Source organism: Notamacropus eugenii, chromosome 6 (genome assembly GCF_028372415.1).
Source record: "Notamacropus eugenii isolate mMacEug1 chromosome 6, mMacEug1.pri_v2, whole genome shotgun sequence".
NCBI lineage: Eukaryota > Metazoa > Chordata > Mammalia > Diprotodontia > Macropodidae > Notamacropus > Notamacropus eugenii.
Window position 1 is genome coordinate 209,187,856 of NC_092877.1, and position 15,346 is coordinate 209,203,201.

Below are 15,346 nucleotides of genomic sequence, written 5' to 3' on the forward strand. Positions count from 1 at the left end.
TCCCCTCCCTCCCTTCTCTCCCTTCTCTTTTCCTTAAACCTTACTGCACTCGGAAGGCCATCGATTGGGCAACACTAGGCCCCTGCCCAAGCTTCAGTTAAGGGCTGTTTTCTGGACCCTCCTGGCTTAAGAGTGATTATCAGTAGTAACTGTTGCTGTTTCCCTCCCAGCCTCATGTGGTTATTTTTCTTTGCCTCATTAAAGGGGCCATGCCCTCACTACCTCTTAAACAGGCCTATTCACTGAATGGGTATTACCTCACCCTAAGTGAGTACCTGCACATACCTTGGCTTGAAGGGCCCACAGTCACCCAGTGCATCCTGAGTCATCTCCAATCATCTTGATGAATATCTGGTCACTGGATTCAGATGGCTCTGGAGGAGAAGTGAGGCTGGTGACCTGCATAGCCCTCCCTCACTGAAAACAAAGTCAAGTGCAAGTCATGTCATCATTTCTCTGATGGCATGGTCTCCTTCGGCAACGAAGGACTGATACAACAATTTGTGAGTAAATGCAGCTGCCTGAATGGGGACTCAGCTAGCTGGGTAACTCAGCTCTTCCTCTCCTGTCTGGCTTCCCCTTCCCTCCCCTTCCTTCTCCTCTCCAAAGGAAGGTAAATTTGAATGGCCAGAGGATGCCCAGTTAACTTAGGGTTTACTGGCTAGATTTCTCCCTCCCCTCCCCTCCCCTCTCCTCCCCTCCCCTTCCCTCCCCTTCCCTTCCCTTCCCTTTCCTTCCCTTCCCACCTTACTGCATCTTGGAACTTTCCTTCCCAAACCAGTTGTGGAAAATAATTCTTCCCTTAACTGTCATAGCACCATTTTCCTCCTTTATTGAACTTATTACATTTTACTTTCATTAACAAGCATTTATTACGCATCTGTTCTATGCCATGCACCCTGTCTTGCTGGGAATACAAAGACAGAAACGAGCAGTGTCCCTAACTTCAAGGAGCTTATATGCTGCTGGGTGGGGGGAGGAAACATGCACTGATGAATAAATATAAAATACTTGGGAAGTAATAGGGGGAGGGGAGAGGGAAATAAGCACTCATTAAGCCTCTACTATGAGCCAGGCACTGCACTAAGTACTTTACAAATATTATCTGATTTGATCCTCTGAACAGCTCTGAGAGGGAGCTAACAATGAGGGGATTGGAAAGGCCTTAAATAGGAAAGAGGTGATATTTTAGGTGACTTTTGAAGAAGGAGGTGGTGGGGAGATGCCTAAACAAAGGTGCAAAGGTAGGAAATTGATTCTCAAGCACAAGAGACAGGAAGTAGACCTGTTTGGCTAGAACTAGACTATGTTAAGGTCTGGAAAGTACAGTAAATCTGGAAAGGTCAAATACCAAACAGAGAAGTTTGTATTTTTGTTCTGGAGACAACACTGAAGTTTCTTGAGCAGTGTAGTGTTATGCTTTAGGCATGACACTTGTCACTTGAGCTTTAGAAATATCAGTTTGGCAGTTATGTGGAATCTGAATTAGAGGAGAGAGAATGCAGAGGGGCTGGTTAAGAGGTTCTTGTGGTGGTCCTGGTGAGAAATTGTCAGACTATATAACCTTGGTTAATTTTGGATTGAATGGAGAGAGATAGATTTGAGAATGTTGTGGAGCTAGAATGGACAAAACCTTGTAAGTGAAGAAGAAGAATGAAGAGTTGAGGAGGGCCGGAAAGGCAGGCGGTTGCTGGATGAATGTTCTCCCACGAATCCCATGTGGGCAGAGACCGTGCTTCATTCTGTTTCTCTCAGGGCTTCCCTTTTTATGTACACATAGTGGTTAGGTGCTCAGTAAATATTTGTTGAAGTAATGAATGAATGTATGGGTGTACGTAGTAATGATACACGTATTATTTTAGTTTTACCTACACACGTTGATAGATTTGTAAATGTCCTAAAATACCATTGTACATTCTGTACTTTTCCTATCAGGAGTGAAGAGGATAGGTCGAATTTTAAAGAGAGCTGAGATGAATAGAAACTAGGAGAGGGTCCATTCTTTTTCAGATGACATTTGTCCGTAGGTAATCAGAGAAACACATGAAGGCACCAGAGCATGCCTCACACAGAGAGATGTCCATTATTTTATTAGTCTTGCATGGTATTGGGGATTGGTTCCATAAAAAAGTTACAGTATTGCTAGAAATCTAAAATTTAACAAGCTTCACATCTTATTAGCTGTAGTGTCTCTCTGATGCTAATGTTTAATGCTTGCTTCCCCTCTTTTTCAGGGATTTAGATTTAGCTCTAGATTGACCGTGTTCTTTCATGTAGTATATGCTGAATAGATATTTGTAGTTGATTAAATGTGATTGGACGTGTAATTTGAAGTGAATTGTTTGGTGTAGGTTTTTATTAGCTCCTCTACTCATTTGAGATACCTCTTTATAGTTTCGTAATTAGTGAAGAAGTAAGTGGAATTTAAAATTTTTCTCCAGCACCTCATTGTAGTAAGGAGAGGATGCTGGGTTCTCAGACACAATTCTGGCAAAGTGCTTGCTTTGGCAGATTTCACCATGTTGGAAGTATTTTGAATACAGATCTAGTGACAGTTCACACATCTTTTGTTTATGGACAAGTCTAGCAAATTTTGGAGAGATATACCACTAATTTGATTAAACAATGGTGAGTTTTTCGATCACATCAGTTCCAGAAAAGTAAATCAAATTTGTGAGTTTCTTTGGTGGAAGAAATACTTATCGTGTCAAAAATCACACATCTTTGAAATATTGAAGTAAGTACAGTAGCTTCGTAGGTGTTCATTCAGTGAATACTAAGTTCCAGCTATGTGCAATCAATTATTTCAGATAGCCTTCTATGAATTTCTTGTCTTGCTTTTGCTTTGCTTTGTGGTTTTTTTTTTAACTGAATCTAATTTAATCTTTCTTACTTTTCCCCTAGGGTATCGTACAGCAATTTTTGGTGTTACTGACAACAAGTTCTGATGAGAGTCTTCGGTTTCTTAGCTTTAGATTGGACTTCAATGAACATTATAAAGCAAGAGAGCCAAGGCTTCGAATGTCTTTGGGCACTAGAGGGCGCCGTAGTTCCCATATGTGAACAAATTCCAAAACCATCTATTTGAATCTATAAAGGATGTTAAAGACTTGGTTGGACATAAAGATCCACACCTAAGAATGAAACCAAATGGCCTGCGGCTCTGTCTGCCCCATAAGTACTTCAGACAAGTGAATGTGTGGCATCATGGTAGAAGTACAAAAAGCAAATCTTGTTTATACATTGGAATTGAATATATTTGTTATATTACTAAGTTAAATAGATTGGTTTGCACTATTCCAATTCATTTTTTTGAAGCTTCATATTTAAAGGATGTCATGTTTTGTTGGAGTTTTTTAAGCTCTGCTTTTATTTATACTCATCATTTCAAAAATCACAATTTCTTTTAGAGAAAACAGGTGGTGGGGTAAGGTATGGTGTCAACTTTTTTTTAAGCATCCTCTTTGGAGGCAGTTTTTGTTAATAATAAATCAATCAGATACTGAAATATTGTTCTTAACCAAGAAAATACATGAAGTGTTTTATTATGCTGATTTTAATGTTGTAATGTACTTGCCTGTGTGAAAACCTTTGTATCTTGATACATTAACTTTACATACGTTTGTTTTCTTTCATGCTTCAAGGTTTACATTTTTATATTTGATTTACTATTTCAGGTACCTTCTAAAAGTCATATGCAAAAATATAGAAAAACACTAATAGAATAAACATAAAACAAAAATACACTTAAACAATTTAAGTTTAGATTTTAAAATTGTCAGGTGAAATGTGTAAATATAAATAGGTGTGATTGAAACATTTTGTGTTCGAAATTCTGATGTGTGTTAGAAAGAAATTGATTCCCATAATGAAGATATCCTTTTGGCTTGGCTATTTTTTCATTGTAAATATTTATATATTACAGTTAGAGAACTTTTCTTTTTGTAAAAATATCATTATATCAAGTCATTTAAGTCTTCATTTATTATGTTCCATACATAAAAGTTTAGGAAAATTAAAATACAATTATCTTTCAACTATTTCTTGAAAGTCTATTTCTTGACTGCCTTGGAAAGAATTATGCTTTATTTGCAGGAGAGTAGAGACAGAGTTAAAATATTACTGTCTATCATTATTATTATTTGTTCTCCAAAGTTAGGAAATGAGATCTTATGGAGCTTAATATGTAGAAAGAAGAATGAAATTCAGCAGTTTCTCCCTTAGAATCCATTTCTTTGTTCTCATCTTGTCTATTGCTAATTCCTTGCAATTAGAAATTTGAATTAGAGAATGAAGTATCGCAGTTAATGACAATGCAGAACTAAATTCTCAATGAAGTTTAGAATTCTTAATAGTTTAAATATGAAGGCATGATCATTTTAATTTGATAATAGTTTTAAAAATAGCATAGAGAATAAATTCTTTAATCCACCAAAATATGGATAATTTATAAATATAGTGCCATATATTGCCATAGAACCTTTCAAATCTTGACCCTTTATTTAACCAGTTGGGCTTTGCACTATTCTGTACTCTTGAAGTCCTTTGCCCCATTGTCCTCCACCTCCTGGACATTCTTTTTTGAACTCCAGCACTGGGTTATTTCTGCCCTCTGCCCTCTGCCCTCTCCCCTAATACTTCAATTGAAACCATACAATGGCCCATTATAAATTTGTTATCCAATTTGCACTGGACCTTCACTGTTTCTGTTCAGTCCTTTTTATTTTTCCCTTTTTGACATTGTCATTCTCTTCTCTGACCAACTTTTTCTCCTTGAGTTACCAGTATCACTCTCTCTTTCTTAGAAGACGACTCACCTCATACTGAAGTGAAACGATCATCTCCTCTGTTCTCCCTTTTTTGGTCTACTCTCAGAGAATCTCCTTATCAACATCAACTCCAACTCCTGTACTTGTGCCCTTGACCCTGTGCCCCCTCCTGTTTTTGGTCTTTCATCGTCCTTCTTCCCTGATTTTCTTTTCCCTTAAAAGATCTTTAATTTTTTTTTTGTTTTTACGTTGCTTTTATTTCCCCCTTCCCTTTTCTCATACCTCACAACAACAAAAATGTAAAAAGAACAAAATTGAGCAAAACCAGTCAATAAATACATTGAACAAAAATGACACGTAATCAGTGTTCCATGTCTGTGGATCCCCAAACCCTACAAGAGAGCCTCCCCACAGTTCGTCTTGGTTGTCAAGCTTGGTTCTTATAATTTTACAACATTCAATTTTTCCATTTGTATTGTTATACCCTTGTATTTATGACTACTTCACTCTCCATCAGTTCATCTAAATTCATGCTTCTCTACATACTTCACGTTTACCATTTCTTCAAGCACAGTAATATTCTATTACATTCCTATGTGAAAATTTGTGAAGCCATTTAAAACACTCTGAGCATCTCGTTGTTTCCAGTTCAGTGCCACCACAAAAAGTGCTACTATAGATGTTTTGGCATACATGAACCATTTTTGTCAATGACTTCCTTGTTACCTCCAGATTTTCAGTCTCTCCTTATGAACTTAATGCTTTCCCATTGCCTACAAAGATGTTCAAATGTTCCCCATATTAAAAACATTTTTTTCTTTGAACCTACCATTCCCTTTAACCTCTCATTCTGCGTCTTCTCTCTTTCACCACCATATTCCTACCAAAAAATCTACCTATGTTCATCATAGCTTATATAATAGTTAACTTATAGTTAACTCCTGCACCCTGGCTTCTGGCAATTTGGATTCCAACCTCATCGCCTAACTAAATCTGCTCCAAATCGACATGATCTCTTTTTGATCTGATGACCTTTTTTCAGTGCCTATCTTAATCTCTGTATGGCACTTAATACTCTTGACCACTCCCCCTTTGATACCCTCTGTCTGATCCTTCTTAGTCTCCTTTACAGAATTATCATCCATGTCCCACTCTCTATGCATTGTTATATTCCAGATTTATGCCCTAGTCTCTTATTTTCTTCACCCTCTTGCTTCAAGTAATTTCATTAGTTTTCCTAGATTCATCTATACTCTTTGTATAGATGACTCCCAGATCAACATATCCATTCTTCATCTCTCTGCATTCCATTCTCACATTGCCATCTGCTATTGTATATGTCCCTTTATCTCAAAATAAATAGAACCCAAACCAGTCATTCTTTTTCCCATCGAACCCACTCTAACTTCCCAATTTCTGTCAAGTGTAACATTTTTCAAGTAACCCACAATTGCATCCAGGGAATCATCCTTGATTTTTCACTTTCTTATACTTTATATATTAAGCCAGTTGCCAAATCTCCTGAATTCTACATATGTATTTGTTGTACTCACATTACAGATATCCTAATTCAGATCCTTATCACCTCTGATCTGGATTATAATGGTTTCTTAATTAGCCTCCTTGCATCCAGGATCTCCCCATTTCAATTCATTCCTCTTTCCAAATTGAAATTCCCAAAGCATAAGTCTGACCATGTAACTTTCCTGTGGAAGAAGTGTCAATGGCCTTGTTGCGCTTCAGATAAAATATAAACATTCTCTGTCATTTAATGATAATCTAGATCTGCCTTTCTTTTCAAGATGATTACATATTAGTTTCCTTCATACATTTTATACTCAACCCAAGTGTAGCTACTTACTGTTGCCTGCATGGCTTTCTATCTCCTATCTCCATAGCTTTGCATAGACTGTACCCACTGCCTAGAATTTTCTCCCTAATTTCTGCCTCTTGGAATCCTTGCCTCCCTTCAAAACATGGCTCTTGTTAGCCCTCCCACCACCTCACTCCCACAAAGCAATAAAGCAATCTTTGCATTTCTTTTTCTTTTTTTTTTTTAAATATGAATGTTGTATCAGAATGTAATTCCCTGAAGGTGAGGATTACCTTTATTTTTGTCCTCATATCCTCAGCACCTAGCCACAGCACTTGCTACTATTAAGACAATAAATGCAAGATGATTGATGTAAGTTAAGACTTATACATTTTTTAAAAAGTTCTTTAAATGCTAAACATTCCCTCCTGTGATATAAAAAAAGCTTAACTTCAATGACATTGGCCAATATCGCCTATCATTCATCATCATTTAATCCTGTTGATGGAGTAAGACTATAGGAAAGTGACAAGAAATGACAATTTCATAGAGAAATTTATAAATGGAAAATGGTCACAAGAAGAAAGCTCAGAAAACCACCTTAGCAAACACAATTTCTTTGCCCAACAGAGATGATCAAGGTTTAAAGTTCAGGGCTCTTTGCAAGAACATTAGGGAGGATGTTAGAAAATCGTGGAATATTACCAAAAAAAAAAAGTTGATTGTTAAGTGCATTTCTGAAGATGAGATACTCATGCTCTTGGCATGAGATACTCATAATCCTGCTCTTTTAGATAGTCATATAGCCCTTTTGGAAATCCAGTTTCTTTCCTTTGAGCCTCTGCTTAGTTTTTATAGAGTTACTCCTTTTGTGGGAATCTCAACCCACCATTAAAGGAGAAATCAAAAGTAAGAGACAGGAGGAGGTATGTATGTGCCTCTATCTGTCTATCTGTGGATGTTTGTGTATGTGTGTGTCTCACATATCTTGGACCAAACCCCATAACTGCCTTGTAGGTGAATCAAGGTATTTTGTGTGACAAAATAGAAGAATGAGAGGGTGTAAAAGGAGGGAGAGGGAAAGTGAGGACATAGGGGAATGTGTGATGTACTTTTCGCTTCTCAAGGCAGCTAGGTGGCTCAGTGGATAGAGTGCAGAGCCTGGAATCAGGAAGTTCAAATCTGGCTTCAGACACTAGTCCTGTGACCCTCTGCAGGTTGCTTAACCTCTATGTGCCTCCTTTTCCTCAACTATATAATAGTGGTTAAAATAGCACTTACCTCTCAGGGTTGTTCTGTGGAACAAATGATGTAATATTTGTAAAACACTAAGGACGGTGCCTGGCACACAATAAACAATAAATACTTGTTTTCTCCCTCTCTTCCTCTTTTTCCTTCCCTCTTTTGGTCTTCTCCTTACCCTCCTTTCCTTTCCCTCTCCTTATCTTCCTTTCTTCCTTCCCTCCTTCCTTTTCTCCCTTCCCTCCCTCCCTTTTTCTTCTCTTCTTTCCTTCCTTTATTCTTTCCTTTCCTCTCTCCTTTCATCATTCCTTTCTTTCCTCTCTCCATTCTTCTTTCCTTCCGTCCACCCATCCTCATTTCTCCCCTTCCCTCCTTTCTTCCTTCTTCTCTCTCCTTCCCTCCCTCTTTCATTCATTCATCAAGTTCAAGGATGAACAATAAAAGCAGTATAACTTGTATTTTCTCATCAAGAAAAAGTCCTATAAGTGAACTGTCAAAAGGGAGAAATTGGAGAAGAGGGGAATGAAAGATGCAAGTCTCCACTCAGTGGGGGAAAGGCATCCCTCTAAAACATACATACTCCTGTGGCAGAAGAAATATACGTCATAATGGGAGACAGATCTTGCAGTAAGTCCAATCTGGTGATTGTTGATATAGAGAGAGAATGCTTCCTCTGAGAGAATGTTGTTCCTCCATGGATACTATCCTGCCTCAGAAGAAGGGAAAGCAGAGGTCTTGGAGGCAGCTGGCATCCAGAAGTCTGGAAGGCTATGAATTTAAAAAATAAGAGTTAATGGTAGATGGGAAAGAGGAAGATCCTGGGGATGACAGGAAGTGCAATTTGACAGCAAATCCCCATTATCTGTTTCACACACGAATACTTCCAAGAGTGAGGCACAATAGAAAATGCCCAAAATGCCCAGAAAACACAATAGCATAGAAATTGGCTAGAAGACTTCCAATTTGGTATTTTGTAAGTTTCAATTCCATGAGGAATACAAAAAGATTGAATAAGCAATAAATAAGTAGATGAATCCTATATCAAAGAATTAAAGTTAAGAATAGGTATAAGAGGAAGAGAATTAATAAAGAAGATAAATTTTTTTTTTGAGAAAACCTTAACAAATAAAAGTTGGTGTGGAGAGGAGAGCTTTGAAGCTCACTCTCTATATGAGGGGAAAAAAGAAAAGAAAAAGAGGGAAGAATAAGATAATCAAATAAATGAAGGAAAATAGATCAAAAAAGTAAAACTACAAAACTAAGGGAATAGTTGACAAATGGGAGGTGTTGGAGAGGCAATGTGACAATAGAGTTGCATCAAAGTAGAATAAAAACTAATCATAGGGAGAAAGTAGTGACTTAAAAGAGAAAGGGGAACAAAAATAATAAACACTATTAGAGATTAAAATAAAAGACTTCAGTCTAACTCATAACATATATGAATGAATTTTAAAAAATGAAATAAAAGAGCATGAAGATTGGATTAGAAATCAATTCTGCAATCTGTTGCTTACAAGATACACATCTTAAAAACACAAACATACATAGGATAAAAATGAAAGCCAAGGGCAAAGTTTGCTATGGATCATATGATTCTAAAAAAGCAGGAGCTGAAATTCTGTTATCAGACAAAGCAAAAAAAAAAATATTCACGAGATAAAGAGATAAACAAGGAAATTACATTATAGACTATGGATAATAAAATAATATCAGTATTAAACTTTGTTCAGTCGTTTCAGTCATGTCCAACTCTTAGGGTTTTCTTGACAAAATTCAGTAGTTTGCCATTTCCTTCTCCAGCTCATTTAACAGACTAGGAAACTGAGGCAAACAGTGTTATATAACTTGTCCAGGGTCACACAGCTAGTGAGTATCTGAGGACAGATTTGAAGTGGGTCTTCCTGACTCCAAGACTGGCACTCTCGCAACTATACTACCTAGTTGTCCTACATTAAACTTATATACTCCAAATAGGGTAGCATCAAAATCCATAAAGGAAAAATTAACTGAATTCTGAAAAGACATCAATAGTAATACAATAATACTAGGATAGTGTTCTTTTTTTCTTATTTATTTATTTTTAGTTTTCAACATTCATTTTTACAAGATTTTGGGTTCCAAATTTTCTCCCCTTCTCTCCCCTCCCCCGACCCCAAGACACTGTGCATTCTGATTACCCATTCCCCCAATCTGCCCTCCGTTCTATCACACCTCTCTCTTCCCTTCTCCCCATCTTCTTTCTTTTCTTTTAGGGCAAGATAGATTTCTATACCCCATTACCTGTATTTCTTATTTCCCAGTTATTTGCAAAAACAATTTTTTAACATTGCTTTTTAAAAGTTTGAGTTCCAACTTCTCTCCTTTCTTCCCTACCCACCCATTCACACTGAGAAGGCAAGCAATTCAATATAGGCTATACATGTGTAGTTATGCAAAAGACTTCTATAATAGTCATGTTGTGAAGGACTAACTATATTTCCCTCCATCCTATCCTGCCACCCTCCATTTATTCTATTCTCTCTTTTGACCTTGTCCCTCCCCAAAAATGTTTACTTCTAATTATTCCCTCCTCCCACTTGTCCTCCTTTCTATCATCCCCCCCACATCCCACTTATACCTTTCTCCCCTACTTTCCTGTAGTGTAAGATAGATTTTCATAGCAAATTGAGTGTGCATATTATTCCCTCCTTAAGCCAGATGTGATGAGAGTAAGCTTCACTTTTTCCCTCTCACCTTCCCCCCTTTCCCCTCCATTGAAAAAACTTTTTCTTGACTCTTTTATGAGAGATAATTTGCCCCATTCCATTTCTCCCTTTCTCCTCCCAAAATATTCGTCTCTCATCCCTTAATTTTACTTTTTTAGATATCATCCCTTCCTATTCAACTCACCCTGTGCTCTCTGTCTATATGTATGTATGTGTGTGTGTGTGTGTGTGTGTGTGTGTGTAGGAATGTAAACAGTTCAATTTCTGTAAGTCCCTTGTTATTTTTCTTTCCTGTTTACCTTTTCATGCTTCTCTTGATTCTTGTGTTTGAAAGTCAAATTTTCTATTCAGCTCTGGTCTTTTCATCAAGAATGCTTGAAAGTCCTCTATTTCACTGAATGACCATTTTTTTCCCTGAAGTATTATACTCAGTTTTGCTGGGTAGGTGATTCTTGGTTTTAATCCTAGTTCTTTTGACTTCTGGAATATCATATTCCAGGCCCTTCAATCCCTTAATGTAGAAGCTGCTAGATCTTGTGTTATCCTGATTGTATTTCCACAGTACTAGAATTGTTTCTTTCTAGCTGCTTACAATATTTTCTCCTTGACTTGGGAACTCTGGAATTTGGCTACAATATTCCTAGTTTTTCTTTTTGGATCTCTTTCAGGAGGTGATCAGTGGATTCTTTCAATATTTATTTTACCCTGTGGTTCTAGAATATCAGGGAAGTTTTCCTTGATAATTTCATGAAAGATGATGTTTAGGCTCTTTTTTAGATCATGGCTTTCAGGTAGGCCCATAATTTTAAAATTGTCTCTCCTGGATCTAATTTCTAGGTCAGTTATTATTTTCAATGATATTTTTCACGTTGTCTTCTATTTTTTTCATTCTTTTGGTTTTGTTTTGTAATTTCTGGGTTTCTCATAAAGACATTAGCTTCCAACTGCTCCATTCTATTTTTAAAGAACTATTTTCTTTAGTGAGCTTTTGAACCTCCTTTTCATTTGGCTAATTCTGCTTTTTAAAGCATTTTTCTTCTCATTGGCTTTTTGGACCACTTTTGCCATTTGGGTTAGTCTATTTTTAAAAGGTGTTATTTTCTTCAGTATTTTTTTGGGTCTCCTTTACCAAGCTGTTGACTCACTTTTCATGATTTTCTTGAATCTCTCTCATTTCTCTTCCCAATTTTTCCTTCACCTGTCTTATTTGATTTTCAAAATACTTATTGAGCTCTTCCATGACCTGAGACCATGGCATATTTATTTTGGAGGTTTTGGATGCAGAAGTCTTGACTTTGGTGTTTTCTTCTGATGATATTCTTTGTTCTTCCTCATTTGAGGGGATGGAAGAAAATACCTGTTCACTAAGAAAGTAAGCTTCTATAGTCTTATTTTTTTTTCCCTTTTTTGGGACATTTTCTCAGCTTGTTACTTGACTTTTGACTCTTTTGTCAAGTGAAGGGTATATTTTAGGGACCTGTAAGTTCTCATTTCCTTGAAGGTTGCACAATCAAGAAAGAGGAGTTTACTCCTCTCCTGGCCTGCACTCTGGTATGGGAACAACCACAAGCTTTTCTGCCCAGGATCTGTGAGTAGCATTCCCTCTCCAGAGCCTCCACCACACCAAAGCTCTTCCTCACCCCAGGGCTGCCACTGAGGGTTGAGATCCAGCTCAGCTGCTCAACGTCCCCAGGATCTTTAGGCTGAGTGCTCCAAAAACAGAAGCTGTGCCACAGTGGCTGCAGCTGCCCTGGGGTTGGGCCCAGATGGCATACCCTTCTCACCCAGGTGAAAGAACTTTCTCATTGATCTTTGAAGCTGTTTTTGGCATTTGTGGGTTGAGAAATCTGGGAACTGCAGCTGCTACCTGGGATTCCACAGCTTAAAGCCTGCTCAAGTCCTGTCCCTGCCACTCTGCATGGCCAAGGCTGGACTGTGATTCGTGGGCTGTGCTCCACTCTCAGTGTGGTCCAATAGACCTTTCCTGTCAGTCTTCCAGCCTTCCTTGTGCTGGAAATCTCTTTCACTGTTGTTTTGTGGCTTCTGCAGCTCTAGAATTTGTTTAGAGTCATTTTTACAGGTATTTTATGGGTTATGAGGAGAGAGCTACAGCAGGTCTGTCCTTCTATTCCACCATCATGCCCCTGACCCTGAGGGTAATGTTCTTTTCTTAGAGTTGGATGAATCTAACAGAAATGTAAACAAAATGGAATACAGAATTTAACACATTGTTGGAGAATTTAGCAGTAAAATATTTATGGACCACTCAAAAAATATATACATACATACATATATGCAAAAGGAGACCATGTAGAGAAATTTCAAAGAAATATAAAAGGGCAAAAATTTTGAATTATCCTTTATAGACCATGACAATTAAAAATTAGTAATCAAGGAATACGCATACACACACACACACACACACACATTAAATGGAAACAATAATAAAACCCTAAATAATGAATGGACCAAAGAATACATCATATAAATAGTAATTACATGAAAAACAATTGTAATGAGAAAACATACAAATATACAACAAACAAAAACATACATTTCTATTATATAGCTTCATTAACTGTCAAATGAAAAGTTATATACCTAAAACTGTACACTAATAAAACAGGAAAAAAGGATTAATTGACTGACTAGGCATTTAAAAATTATAAATGCAACAAAAGCCCCAAAATAAGAGCAAAAGAAAAACAAATTAGAAACCAAAAAAATATCCACAGGACTTATAAATGAAATAAGTAGCTCTTTCTTTGAAAAACTTAACAACTTTGATAAACTGTTAGCTAATGTGATTTTCTTTTTTAAAAATTAATTTATTTTTAGTTTTCAACATTCATTTCACAAGATTTTGAGTTCTAAATTTTCTTCTTCTTTCTCTCCTCCCCTCACCTCAAGATGGCATGCATTCTGAATATCCCTTCCCCCTCTCTGCCCTCCATTCTATCACTCCCCCCCCCTTCTCCTTCCCCTTTACTTTCTTGTAGGGCAAGATAGATTTCTATACCCCATTACCTGTATATCTTATTTCCCAGTTGCATGTAAAAATTTTTGAAATTTGTTTTTAAAATGTTGAATTCCAAATTTTCTCCCTTCTTTCCTCCCCACCTACCCTCATTGAGAAGGCAAGCAATTCAACATAGGTTATACATGTGTAGTTATGCAAAATGCTTCTGTGATAGTCCTGTTGTGAAAGACCAACTATATTTCCCTCCATGCTGTCTCACCCCCTCCTTGTTCTATTTTTTTTCACTCTATCCCTTTTCAAAAGTGTTTGCTTCTGACTAGCCCCTCTCCCAATCTGTCTTCCCTTCTATCATCCCCACTCACTTATCCTTATCCCCCTTACTTTCCTGTGGCATAAGATACCCAACTGAGGGGACAGAGTCAAGATGCAGAGTAGAAAGATGTACATATGCTAGCTCTTCCCACATAGCCCATAAAATAAACTGTAAAGAAAGACTCTCAACAAATTCTAGAGCAACAGAAGTGGAGAACAACAGAGTGGAGATTTCCAGCCCAGGGTGACCTGAAAGGCTGATGGGAAATGTCTGTTGCACTAGACGTGGAGTGGAGCCCAGCCCAGCCCTGGCCGCAAGGCGTGGCTCTGGGAGGAGGATGAGAGGAGGCCTCTGGGGTAGAATCCCCAGTGGCAGCAGCAGCAGGAACAGTTCACAGATCTCTCAACCCACAGGCATGAAAGGCCAGTGACAGGGTTTTTTCAGGTGGCCCAGAAGGAAGAAGGGCCTTCCCATAGCTCTGGCTTCAGGCAGCAGCCACAGAGGCCACATCAGGCAGGCTGCAGCAGTTCCCACAACAGCCCCCACAGCAGCCTGCATCCATTGTTGAATCGTAAAACCCCTGGGGGCATTGAGCATCTGATTCTTACCTCAGCCCTGTGTAGAGGCCCTGAGGGAGCTGATCTTTATCTCACACTAAATGGTGTCCCTGCCCCCGAAGTTTATCTGAATCTCAGCTGGCTTGGCCGAACTGGAGGAGAGGTGGTTGTGAAGAGGAAACTCTGCTAAGATTCTGGGCACAAAAATCTCTGTTTGCTCCCAGACCAGTGTACATGCTTGATTGTGCCACCTAGGAGGAACTGAGATCTTACAGATCCCCAGAGTATACCCTACTCTTGACAAAGGACCCAAAAGTCAAGTAACTGGTCAGGAAAATGCCCCAAAAAAGGGGAAAAAAATTAAGGCTATAGAAAGTTACTTTCTTGGTGAACAGATATCTTCTTCCAACCTTTCTGATGAGGAAGAACAATGCTTACCATCAGGGAAAGACATAAAAGTCAAGGCTTCTGTATCCCAAACATCCAAAGTAAGATACCCAATTGAGTGTGTATGTTATTCCCTCCTTAAGCCAAATCTGATGAGAGTAAGGCTCACTCATTTCCTCTCCCCTCCCCCTTCCTCCCCTTCATTGTGAAACCTTTTTTTTGCCTCTTTTATGTGAGATAATTTATCCCATTCTATCTCTCCTTTTCTCCTTCCAATATATTTCTCTTTTACCCCTTAATTTTTTTTAGATATCATTCCTTCCTATTCCACTCATCCTGTGCCATCTACCTACCTACCTATCTATCTATTTGTCTATCTATCTATCTATCTATCTATCTATCTATCTATCTATCTATCTATCTATCTATCTATCTATCTATCATCTATCTAATCTATCTATCTTTCTATCTGTCTATCTATCTATCTATCTATCTATCTATCTATCTATCTATCTATCTATCTACCTATCTATCTATCTATCTATCTATCTAATTTCCTCCAACTACTTTAATGCTGAGA

The 15,346-nt window shown here is 37.9% G+C and overlaps 1 protein-coding gene across 5 annotated transcripts in view; it reads left to right on the forward strand.

Moving 5' to 3' along the window:
- The window catches only part of TUBGCP3 (tubulin gamma complex component 3), a 146,982-nt gene extending 142,945 nt beyond the window's left edge, over positions 1 to 4,037 (forward strand). For all 5 annotated transcript variants that reach the window (XM_072621944.1, XM_072621948.1, XM_072621946.1 and 2 more), the window contains one exon: positions 2,905 to 4,037. In XM_072621944.1, coding sequence (XP_072478045.1) covers positions 2,905 to 3,063 — 159 coding nt within the window. In that variant the 3' untranslated portion in view covers positions 3,064 to 4,037. The remainder of the gene's footprint in view (positions 1 to 2,904) is intronic.
- Positions 4,038 to 15,346: the final 11,309 nt, after the last annotated feature.